Source organism: Sorex fumeus, unplaced genomic scaffold (genome assembly GCF_029834395.1).
Source record: "Sorex fumeus unplaced genomic scaffold, SorFum_2.1 ptg000233l, whole genome shotgun sequence".
NCBI classification, from domain to species: domain Eukaryota; kingdom Metazoa; phylum Chordata; class Mammalia; order Eulipotyphla; family Soricidae; genus Sorex; species Sorex fumeus.
The window spans coordinates 1,822,947-1,834,139 of record NW_026606290.1 but is presented as its reverse complement, the minus strand read 5'-3'; the positions used below and the strand labels follow the sequence as shown (position 1 = coordinate 1,834,139).

The 11,193-nt window shown below is 62.6% G+C and overlaps 2 protein-coding genes across 2 annotated transcripts; one reads left to right on the top strand and one right to left on the bottom strand.

Annotated features, from left to right (window-relative positions):
* Positions 1-175: 175 nt before the first annotated feature.
* PTRH1 (peptidyl-tRNA hydrolase 1 homolog) lies at positions 176-1,524 on the top strand. Its single transcript, XM_056108820.1, has 5 exons — positions 176-304; positions 595-814; positions 985-1,084; positions 1,170-1,215; positions 1,323-1,524. The coding sequence occupies exons 1-5, from the start codon at positions 209-211 to the stop codon at positions 1,503-1,505; spliced, it is 645 nt and encodes a 214-aa protein (XP_055964795.1). The 5' UTR covers positions 176-208; the 3' UTR covers positions 1,506-1,524.
* Positions 1,525-1,623: 99 nt separating this feature from the next.
* Positions 1,624-7,661, bottom strand: CFAP157 (cilia and flagella associated protein 157). The gene is given in 9 exon segments (XM_056108911.1): positions 1,624-1,659; positions 1,969-2,161; positions 2,235-2,371; positions 2,578-2,797; positions 2,799-2,935; positions 3,270-3,537; positions 3,710-3,863; positions 4,842-5,113; positions 7,413-7,661. Coding segments are annotated over 9 exon segments (1,584 nt in total). The 5' UTR covers positions 7,580-7,661.
* Positions 7,662-11,193: the final 3,532 nt, after the last annotated feature.

The following is an 11,193-nucleotide window of genomic DNA, read 5'->3' as shown; positions in this document are numbered from 1 at the left end:
GGCGAGTGCGGGGGCGGGCGCTTCCGGGCCTCGCCCCGCCCCTTCCGCCTTTCAGGCTCGGGCTCTCCGGATTGGCTGCCGGCGGCCGCCCAGGGCAGGAGGCGACTGTGATTGGTCGGAGGCCGGGTCCGCCAGGGGGGAGGGTCGGCGACCCCGGCTGCAGACGGTCCGGTGCAGGGGGAGGTCGGAGGCGTTGAGTGGACGTGCCATGCCGCCGCCGGGCGTGTTCCAGCCGATGATTTGGCCCAGTCGGCCCATGCACGAGTACATTTTGCAGCCCCGGACCTCCGGGAAGCGGTGGCTGGTGAGTCTCAAGAGCGGGGGCGCGGGGGGCGACGTGGGGTCCGCGCGCGGTCGGCCCGCCCCGCCCACTGTCTCCCGTCGCCGATCCCGAGACGGGGTCCGCGGTGCCGGCAGCGTCCCAGACTCCCGGGGCTCCTGCCACAGGTGCCCGCGGCTGCGCGCGCCCCCGCCCCCCGCGCGCCCCGCCCCCTCGCCTCCTTCCCCTCCCCCACGGGCCCCGGGGGCGCGCGGAGCGGGGGCGGAGGGGGCGGCGAGAGCTGGCGCGCCTGTGTCCCCGGTGCCCCCCCGCAGGTGGTCGGCCTGGGCGACCCCGGAGTGGCCGACACGCGGCACAGCGTGGGCATGGCGCTGCTCGCGCGCCTGGCGCAGCGCCTGGGGGTGGCCGAGAGCTGGACGCGCGACGCGCGCTGCTCGGCCGACCTGGCCCGGGCCTCGCTGGCCGACGCCGAGGTGGTCCTGCTCCGACCGCGGCGACCCCTGCACGCCAACGGGCGCTGCGTGTCCCGGGCCGGTGAGTGGCGCGCGCGGCCGGCGGGGCCGGGACTCGCGGGAGCCGCCGCCGCCGCGCCCTCGGGCTGTTGGGGCTGGGGCTGCTTTGGGCGCCTCCCCGTGGATCTGGGGACCGGCCACCGTGGGCGCGCGCCGAGCTGACCGGGTCCCCCCCCTTCTCGTGGCACCCAGCGGCGATGTTGGGGCTGGCCCCCGATGAGGTCTACCTGCTGCACGACCAGCTGGACAAGCCCCTGGGGAAACTGGCGCTGAAGCTGGCCGGCAGCCCCAAGTGAGTTGTCGGGTGGGGCCGGGGCAGGGGGCGTGAACCCCCGCCCCCCACGTCCTAACCACCCGTTGCCTGTCCTTCTTCCAAGGGGCCACGAGGGAGTCCGGTCCTGTATCAGCTGCCTCAACTCCAGCGTGAGTGACCCCCATCGCCTCCTTAGCATGGATGGGGTCCCTGCAGCCCTTCGAGGAGGGGGTGGGTCTGCAGGGGCACCCCCCTCACCTGCGCTCCCCCCCCACAGCTCATGCCACGGTTGCGGGTGGGCATCGGGGGCGCCCAGCCGCCAGAGGACGTGCAGACCTACCTGATGAGCCCCTTCTCGCCGGAGGAGCAGGAGCAGCTGCCCCAGCTGCTGGACCGTGCTGCTGACCTGCTCCTGGACCACCTCCAGGAACGCGGCCAGGCGGTTCCGCTAAACCCCTGAGCCCACAGCTGCAAGCAGATACACCGTCCCACACTGCCCACGCACCCCCAACCCCCCAGTCCAGGAAGTGCCGCGCTGACCCCCGCTTTCCGTTTATTTATTTATTTATTATTATTATTTAATAGAACGTGTCTCTGCGCTGCCCCAGGTAGCCCTGGAGGGTGGGGGGCAGGGGGCAGGATCTGTGGCCGGGACAGCCCGTCTCGGGGCTAGGGGGCTGACATCTCTGTTTTACTTGAGAAGGAGAGAACCTTGAGGATGGCCACACTTTCTCAGCCTTTTCTTCTGCATTCCAAACTTCATCTACAAGATTAAAGATGCATGCATGGAAGCCGAGTCCGGGGCATCCTTCCCCTGCCTGTGCGTTGCGCAGCGGTGGGGGTCCAGCCTTGGCCCCACGGACACACAGTTGCCTGCCAGAGCCCGGATGCGCCACCCTGCCCCCCCGCCCCCAGCCCCTCACCTCGGTGTTGTTCTGCATGTGCAAGTAGCCCACCTTCCCCATGCGGCTGGTGTGAGAGAGCAGCTGCAGGTCCTTGGGGTTGGGCGGGATGCCTGTGCTCCGGGGCACCAGGCCGAGGTCCCCGGGCCGGTAGGGTCTGATGTCAGCCAGCTGCTTCAGCAGAGCCGCGCGGGGGGACTGCTGGCTGGCCTTCCTGTGGGGAGGGGACACGGCCATCGCCTCGTGTCACTGAAGGCTGCAGTCCCCCCAGCCGGGCCAGCACTCACCTCTCCTGGTGGGGACTGGCGGCCTGAAGGGGATCAAGGGCCAGGGTCGAGCTGAGCATGGCCAGTAGCTGCTCCATCAGCTCCCTCTGTTGCAGCTGGAACAGGAGCTCGGAGTCTTTGCCCTCCTCTGGTTGCATCTGTCGGGGTGGGGGGGCACCGCCATCAGGCCCTCCGGGGAACGGAACCCCACTTCCCGAGGGTTCTCCCAGCCACAGCTGCAGGGGAGACGCCCTCACCCCGCCAAGATGACAAGACCGAGGCGGGCCAGCCCCTTGGACGACCTCCCGCTACCCTGCAGGGCTTCAGAACCCCTCGCCCCTGCTTCCAAGCACTTCCGGCCCACCTGCAGGATGCTCTGGAGGAACGAGGTGACCTGGGTCACGGTCTTCTCCAGCCTTGCCCTAGTGTTCTGCTCCTGGGCCAGCTCCTCCTGGAGCCGCTGCCCCTTGGCCTGCTGCTGCTCCAGGCTGGCAGTCAGCTGCTCAGTCTTCTTCCTGCGCCCCCGACAGAAGGGTGAGCCGGGGGCCTCAGCCCCTCCCTCTGAGGGGTCACCCGCCCGCCCGCCCGCACCGCAGCGCCTGGTTCTCCTCCTCCCGCTTCTGCAGGCAGTGCTCTTGCTTGCTGAGCTGGGCCTGCATCTTCTCCACCTCCTTCTGGTCCAGCTGCTGCTCCTCACACTTCTCGGTCAGCATGAGGATGAGCTGTGGGTGCAGGCGGGCACTCCCTCACACCCAGGGCTCACCCCTGGCCCAGAGAGAGAGAGAGAGGCCACCAAAGTCCCCAGAGGACCCAGCCTCTCCTCTCTGGACACCACCGCTGTCCCCCACCCAGCTCCACTCCAACAGCTTACGGGGGGAGGGGGGCTTAAAGCCAAATAAGGAAAAGCCGGGCTGTGGTGGGGAGGGGGTGCCCCTTCTCTGCCACTCCCCCAGAATCTCTCGGGTCGCATCCAGCCCTGCACAGCCAGCCGGGTTGGCCCACAGCAGCTGCGGGGGTGCCAGGCGGGGCGGGCGCGCCCGTTGGGGAGCAGGGCACCTTCTCGTGGGACTGCTTGTTCTTGGCCATGGCCTTCTGCGTGCTCTCGAGCAGCTCCAGCTCCTGGCGCAGCTGGCACTGGGTGCTCTTGAGCTCTTCGTTCTCCTGCAGCAGCTGCAGGCCGTACCGGGACACCTTGGACAGCTGCAGGGTCACCATGTTGTTCTCCGTGATGGTCCGCTTGGTCGTGTCCCACATCTGGCTGGCGGCCAATTTGCGGAACTCGGCAGCCACCAGGTTCACGCGCTGGATGATCTCCTTCCGCAGCCTGGCGGGGCGGGGGTGGGTGGGTAGGGGAGCGGGCATCAGCACCGCGGCCCAGCTCCGAATTCGTTCTAGAGCCTTCCGAGCCCTGGGCCTGCATCACCTACTAGGCACGGCAAGAAGACAGGGACGACAGGCAGGGGGTGGGGGGCTCCCTCCCTGCCGGCCCCGCCCACCTGTCCTTGTCCATCATGGACTTCTTCTCGGTGTTGTAGATGTGCTCCTTGTATTCGCTCTCTTGCTTCCGCAGCTGGTCCTCCAGCACCGCAAACCTCTCCATGAGCTCCTCTTTCTGCAGCCGGAACTCCTCCAGGGCTGCCAGCTTCCCCCCTGCCCAGGGCACAGGGCCGGTGAGGGGGAGGCGTTCGGGGCATCGAGGACCTTGAAAGGCGCCCCCTCCCCCCCACCGCACCATGGTCCCTGGTCTCTAAGAGGCGCTGTCCCCAGGCAGGTGGTTCTCAGTCCTGCCCCATGGACCCACACTTGGTCTGGGATGCCCTCCCTCCGTCCCTCCTCCATTCGTCCTGAGAAACCTTGTTCGGGTGCCACCTCCTCCAAGAAGCCCCCCACCCCATGAACCTCTCTCACTCTTCTCGTGAAAATGTATCACAACAGCCTCTGGCCTTCACCCTCCACCCCATTCTGGCCCAGTGTTGTCCTGAGTCCATGGGATGGCCTCCCCAGCGGGTGGCTGTGAGGGCCCTCGGGCATCTACCAGTGGGGCATGGAACATCCTGTCTCCAGCACTAGGGGCACAATTATGAGTCAATGTGGGGAGCCGCACAGGGCTATAGTTACAGAGGACATGGGGGTCAAAATGATAGTCCGGGGGGCTGGAGCGATAGCACAGCGGGTAGGGCGTTTGCCTTGCATGCAGCTGACCCGGGTTCAATTCCCAGCATCCCATATGGTCCCCCAAGCACCGCCAGGAGTGATTCCTGAGTACATGAGCCAGGAGTAATCCCTGAGCATCGGCGGGGGTGACTCCAAAACAAAAAAAAAAAAAGGTAGTCCAGTGGGTCAAGCGTTTGCCCTGCACGTGGCAGACCCGGGTTTGATCCTCGGCATCCCAGTATGATCCCCCAGGCATGGCCAGGAATGATCTCTTGAGTGCAGAGTCAGGAGTAACCCCTGGCCCTCTGCTAGGGGTGGCCCCCCAAAAAACAGTGGTGTGTGTGGGGTGACACATCATTTCCCCATTGGCCCAGGTGAGGAAACGGGGGCAGAGAAGGGCTGGCCCCAGGCTGTGCACAGAGGTGGGCAGAGCCAACAGGCCTGGCCCAGAGCCGGGGCTCCCGGGCCCCTCACCGAGGGCGATGTTCTCCGTCGTGAGCTGGTCCTTGGTTTCCTGGAACTCGTGGCGCACCTGGGCCAGCTGCGCCTCGAAAGCATCCTTCTCCATGTCCTTGGCCAGCTGCAGGCTCTGCAGCTGCTCGTTGAGGTCGGCGATCTCGTCCATCCGCTGGTTGAGCGTGCGCTTGAGGAAGGCCACGATCTCCTTCTTGTTGGTGGCCAGCTGCTCAAACTCCTGGCGGAACTGCTTCTCCTGCACGACCAGCTCGTCCCACTTGCGCTGGTACCTGCGGCGGCGGCGGGGGCAGAGCAGAGGTCCGGGCCTGCTCTCCCCACCCCGCCCTCAGAGCCCGCCCCCTCATCCGCTCCCACCGCCCAGCCGCTGGCTCGCCCAGAGGTGTCCCCTGCAAGGATAGGGTCTGGGTCAGTCCACAGCTGTGCCCCCTACCCCTTGGGCAGACGGTGCCGGGCCCTAAGGCCACTCTCCTGTGTATCTGTTGAATAGGTGAGCAACAGTAACGGATTGGGGGTGATGGAGAGACAGTACGGTGGGGTGGGTGCTTCCAGAGTGCAGCAGGTAGGGTGCTTGCCTTGCACGCAGCCTACCTGGGTTCGATTTCTGGCACACTATATGGTCCCCTGAGTACTGCTAGGAGTGAACCTGAGCACAGAGGCAGGAGTAAACCCTGAGCACTGCCAGGTGTGGCCCCAAACAAAACAAAACCATTCCCGAAACAAAAAAGCGAGGAATTAGGGGCTATGATAATACCATTTTTTGCGGATGTGAAAACCTGAGGCTCTGAAGGATCAAAATAAAGTCCTTGTCAGTGAGCAGCAGAACCAGAACTCAAGTCAGTCTGACCCCCAAAGTCGAGGGTCTTTTTGGGGGTGCTCAGGAGCCCAGAGGTCCCACCAGGCACTTCTCAGTCAGTGGAGCTGGCAGCTCACTGGTCAGGCCGTGCAGTGCTCGAGAGCACCCCGGTGATGCTTAGGGGCTCCAGCGCTGTGCTCGGGGGTGGGGTCAGGGATCCAGCCGAGGTTGGCTGCATGCCAGACATGTACCTTAACCCCCATACATCTCTGGCCCAAGGTTGAGTCTCTTTTTCGGGGGAACATTGGGGCCGCACCAGGCCAGTGCTCAGGGCCAACTCCTGACTTTGCTCAGAGATCACTACTGGCAGGGCTGGGTGGACCCTCTGCGGTGCCAGGTCTCAAACTCGGGTTGGCCACAGGCAAAGGCCAGTGCCTGCCGCTGGACTCTCCTGCCCTCAAGGTGCTTAGCTCAAAATGGCCACCCCTGCACCCAAGTGAGGTCGGGCCTCCCTGGCTTCACTATCACCATGCTACACAGCTCTCTCCTTCCTACCCCTGGGCCCCCACGCTGCCCTCTCTCGGGTGCTCTGCTGGAGACTCACCCTGGTCTGCCTGGGCAGCTGAGGCCTGGGTAGTGGCGGTCGTGTCTGTCTTTGCCAGCAGACCCCCGTCCCCCCTCCCCTGCATTCTTGGGGCTTGGTAGAGGAGCTGGAAAGCCGCCCCCTGTCTCCCAATGCTTTCCTCAAATACACAGGTGCACCAGCTTGAGGGGACCTGTGGGTGTCTAATTAGATGGTCACTTAAATGATGCACCGATTCCCCGTGGCACACTGGACAGACCTGCCCGAAAGACCTGGCATGCCCACGGCAGCTAAATGGTCATCCAGGCCCCTGGAGGCTTAGAGCTTAGCTATGTGCCTTTGGTGCGGGGCAGGCAAGGAGCACGGAGCTCCCCCTGCCCGGTCCCTTTTCCTGAGTGTCCCTCTTCCTTCTTGAGCCTCAGTGCACTGGGGGGCAGGCCCAGGCCCTTGGCACAGTTTCCAGGGTGTAGTGAGCACATGTGGGGGACGCATGAAGCATCAGATCCATCCACCTCGCTCATCAGCAAAGAGGTCCGTCTCAAGGCGGCCCCAAGACAGGCTGTAGGGCGGCGCGATGGGAAGGAGACTGTCTTCAAGCTGCAGGAGGTGGTACCCCGCTCCTCACCACTCCCCGCCCGAGCCTGCCAGGAGTGATGCCCAAGTGCAGAGCCAGGAACAAGTCCTGCACACTGCCAGGGAGGACCCCCAGTCCAATCAATAAAGTGCAGTAGGTTATGGGCAGGTTTTTCTGAGCTAGGGAGCCCCCCCTCCATGCTACACAGTCACGGCAGGGGGTGACTCTCATTCACAAGTGGGGAAACTGAGGCCTTGCATGGATACCTGGGCCAGCAGCTGGGTAGGTTTATTGGGGCACACAGTGCCACGGTCCAGATAGGGCAGATGGAAGAAGGAACCCCCAGGGTATAATTCCTGATTCATCTCACCAGCTAGACGCCCCTTGATGAGTCACATGGGCAGGAGGGAGGCCTGCCCGGGTCAGGGTTGCCAGTTAGATTCGGGACCCCAGCACACAGCCGGGAGCGGCTGGAGAAACTAATTTCCCCTCCAAGTTTCGAAGCCTTCCACATTGCCTGGAAGGGACCAGAGGTGAGGAGGGGTGCGGACCCCACCTCAGGAGTCTGGGGCACAGCCTGGCATCCCCGGTGGGGGGGATCCCCGCCGGCCCACCCACCGGGCCAGCCTGTCCTCCAGGTCTCGGATCTGCATGAGGTAGAATTCCTTCGTCTCCTCGCTCAAAGGTGGTTCTAAGGGCTTGGGGATGCCTGTATCCTTCTTGCCGCTTCTCCGCTTCTTCTCGAGCTCGTTGGGCACCTTGTTTGTCTTCTTTTTGGGAGCCATGGCTGGTGGCAGCCACCGCTCAGGCCCCTTTAAGGGACTAAGTGGTTGCTAAGGAAGTTGGTCCCAGACATAGCAACGAGCTGAGAGCCAAGCTGGCCTTAAAGGGGCTCTGCCCTCTGCCCCTCTGAGCAGAGTGGACACCTGCCCGCTCTTCCACGCGACACAGACAGACACACCCTTGGCCCGGAACACCAGAGCACGAGCTCTCAGGCACCAGGACGCCAGGTCCTCAGGGTACCCTTCGGGCTCTGCCGCCCCAGTGACTGATGTGAGAGCACCAGAGGGCACCCAGGCTCTGGCAAGGGTTAGAAGTGTGTGTGTGATTTCAGCATCCGGGGTGGGGGGGGGGGTGAGGTGCAGGACCAGGTGGAGCCCAGGGCAGTACCTGGGGGCTGGGCCTCGGTGGGAAGGAGGCTGGGGCTCAGGACAGTTGGCCTTGCTGTCCACACTGGGACCCTTGTCCCCTCCCTGGAGCAGGCTGTGTGTGTGTGTGTGTGCGTGCGTGCGTGTGCCTGTGCGTGGGTGGGGAGACAGGGGGCGCCTGGGCATGCGTCTGTCTCCTTCCTGGCCACACCGTGGAGCCCTGGTGGCAGCTGGCACAGAGAGTCGCTGACACAGCTCTCACAGGACCACATGGGTGCAGACCCTGCGAGGCAGCCGCTGCTGATGTCAATTTGGACTGCGGGGATGAAAGTCCAGGCAGACACTGGACTCCGAGCCACATCGTGACCACACAGCGGCTGGTGGGCCCCGGGCTCCCCCAAAGAAAGGAGCTATTTGCTTGTTTCAGGACCATACCTGGTGATGCTCAGGAATTACTCCTGGCAGTGCTCAGGGGACCATTGTAGGATGCCTGGGATTGAACCTGCATCAGCTGCGTGCAAAGCAACCCCCTTACCGGGAGCATTTTCTTTTTTTTTTTTTTTGGTCACACCCAGCGATGCTCAGGGGTTACTCCTGGCTTTTGCACTCAGAAATTACTCCTGGCGGTGCTCGGGGGACCAAACGGGATGCTGGGAATCGAACCCGGGTCAGCCACATGCAAGGCAAACGCCCTACCTGCTGTGCTATTGCTCCAGCCCCAGTGGGAGCATTTTCGAGAAAGATCAAGTAACCAAAAACTGGTCTGAAGGAAGGTACCCCCATGTCTGCTCCGGAGTAGCTGCACCTTTTCTGCCAGCGCCCCAGAGCCCCTGCTGGGAGAAGCTGTGGTCACTGGTTGGGGCATCTGGCCTGTGACCTGTGTGTGATGTGGACGGGGGTGGGGAGCTGTCACGAGGAGCAAGGAGCAGCCGGTCAGAGCTCCTCCCAGTGGGCCTCTCTGGGCCTCACACAGCAGCTGTGCTGTGCTGTGTGGAGACGAGCAGCATGTCTACAGGGACCCCTTGTGGAAGCCCCCAAGCCCGGGAATGGCCGGAGCTGGTGCTGAAGCACTCACTGATTGGAGTGGGGGCAGCCAGGATCGAGTCCTGGGCCTCGCGCTTGCAGGCAGTTACCATGTGACCCTGACTGCGGGCACGTTACCTTTGGGTGCAGTCTGGTCAGGTGGGGTCCCCTTCTGCCACCAGCCCCCTGCTTTTTGTTATCTGAGCATTTGTGGGGGTGTCTTCATCGGGCAGACACCCTGTGGGGCTCCCGGCACCCAGCACGGCTCAGTTGTGTGAAGGGTTTGTATAGCTGTGTTGTTTTCTTCTTTTTCCCTTTTTGGGTCACACCCGGCAATGCTCAGTGCTACTCCTGGCTCAGCACTCAAGGATCAGTCATGGCAGTGCTCGGGGGACCCTATGGGATGCTGGGAATCGAACCTGGGTTGGCCGCGTGCAAGGCAAATGCCCTACCCACTGTGCTATTGCTCCAGCCCCCTGGCTGCGTTCTTAAAGAGAATAAAATGACTCTTTTCTCTCACAAGTATGAGGACACATGGCTCCACCCACACGGAACCAGAAGTCAGGAAATCTCTGAGACAGGGGTGCCTGGGTTGGGGGAAACTGAGGCAGGCCACAACCCTTAACCTCTTGACTCTGTTCTGGTCTTCCCAGTGGCGGCTCTGAATCGGCTGTTTGTGTTCATAGCTCTGCCGTGATAGAGCCTGATAGATGGGACCCCCTTGGCCAAGTTACTGGGTATCTCTGTGCCTTTGTTTCCCCACCAAGAGCTGTTGAGAAGATTCCGCAAGATACACAGAAAGCCTCCTTCCTGACACACAGGGAGCTGGCAGGGTGCGGCAGGTAGTCACTGTCACTGTCCTCCGTTGTTCATCGATTTGCTCGAGCGGGCCCAGTAACATTGTGAGACTTGTTGTTACCGTGTTTGGCATATTGAATACGTCACGGGGATCTTGCCAGGCTTTGCCGTGCAGGCGAGATACTCTCGATAGCTTGCCGGGCTCTCCAAGAGGGGCGGAGGGATCAAACTCGGATCGGCCGTATTGGCCGCTTGCAAGAAAAACGCCCTACCCGCTGTGCTATATCGCTCCAGCCACTGCCTGTATTTTGTGATTCAATAATGTGCTTGCTTTTTTTAAAAAATATTTTTTTCATAAATTGTTTTTAATTTTTTCTATTTATTATTTTTTTCTTTCAATGATGTGCTTTCGGCAAAACCTGGCAAGCTCCCCGTGATGTATTCGATATGCCAAACACAGTAGCCACAAAGTCTCACAATGGAGACGTTACTGGGTCCACTTGAGAAAATCGATGAACAACAGGAGGACAGTGACAGTGACAGTGACGTGCTTTCAAGTGAGATTGGCTTGGTGGGCGGGGAGCGCCACACAAAACCAGCTTTATCTGGGGAGCCTCTTTCCCGACTGATTCCCTGGGGTGTCTTCACACATGAGGGTACAGAAGGCGGGGTGTCTGTGTGTGTCAGAGGGCAGAGGAGGCCGGGTAGGAGCTGGGGTGTGTCGGGGGCCACAGGAACCCGTGCAGGGGACGGGAATGTGTGTGTGTGGGCACAGAGCTGGAAGGAGACAGTAGTGTCTGTCCTGGGCCGTGGACCTTTGCTTCTGAGCAATGTTGCAGGCAGATGTTCCTCTCCTGGGTCCACCCCCGGAGGCTGTCACTGGGAACACAGCTCCAGAAGAAAGGGGGTGACACCCACAGACCAGGCTTGTGGGGTGCCCTTCCTCTGCAGGGCACGCAGCACCAGACAAAAGATGGGGTGCTGCTGCCATCCGCCACAGAGGGGACCACGGCCGGCCCCGGGACCCACCATCTGTGGGTAGAGGATTCTAGAAGGTTCCGGAGGGACCCTCGGCCTGACCTGAGGGTCTGTTTCCCAAGCTGGGTCAAGTGCTGGCCTCCACGTTGGGCTGACCACGCAGCAGCCTGGAAAGTTCCCATCGTGGGGGCCGGAGGGAGCAGAGGGAGGAGGCTGGGGGCATCCCGATGGTGACCTTCTCACCTGCTTGAGGGGGACGCAGCTGTGGACGTGCTGGGGACTCAGACACTCAGGGGCTCGGCCCGCCCAGCCCCCCGCCCGCTGCCCGAGGCGCGGGAGCCGGAGAGACGGAGGTTTCTTTATTATTGGACTCAGCGCTGCGGTACAGAACGGTACAGAGGCTACAAGGTTTGTGCTTCGATCCTTTCCCGACACTGAGATTCTGCTCATTC

Bases quoted from the DNA above. Each gene is read 5' to 3' on its own strand.
- PTRH1 (XM_056108820.1), top strand. From the start codon at position 209: ATGCCGCCGCCGGGCGTGTTCCAGCCGATGATTTGGCCCAGTCGGCCC. The intron at 305-594 runs GTGAGTCTCAAG...GCCCCCCCGCAG, and splicing joins CCTCCGGGAAGCGGTGGCTG to GTGGTCGGCCTGGGCGACCC. The intron at 1,085-1,169 runs GTGAGTTGTCGG...CCTTCTTCCAAG, and splicing joins AAGCTGGCCGGCAGCCCCAA to GGGCCACGAGGGAGTCCGGT.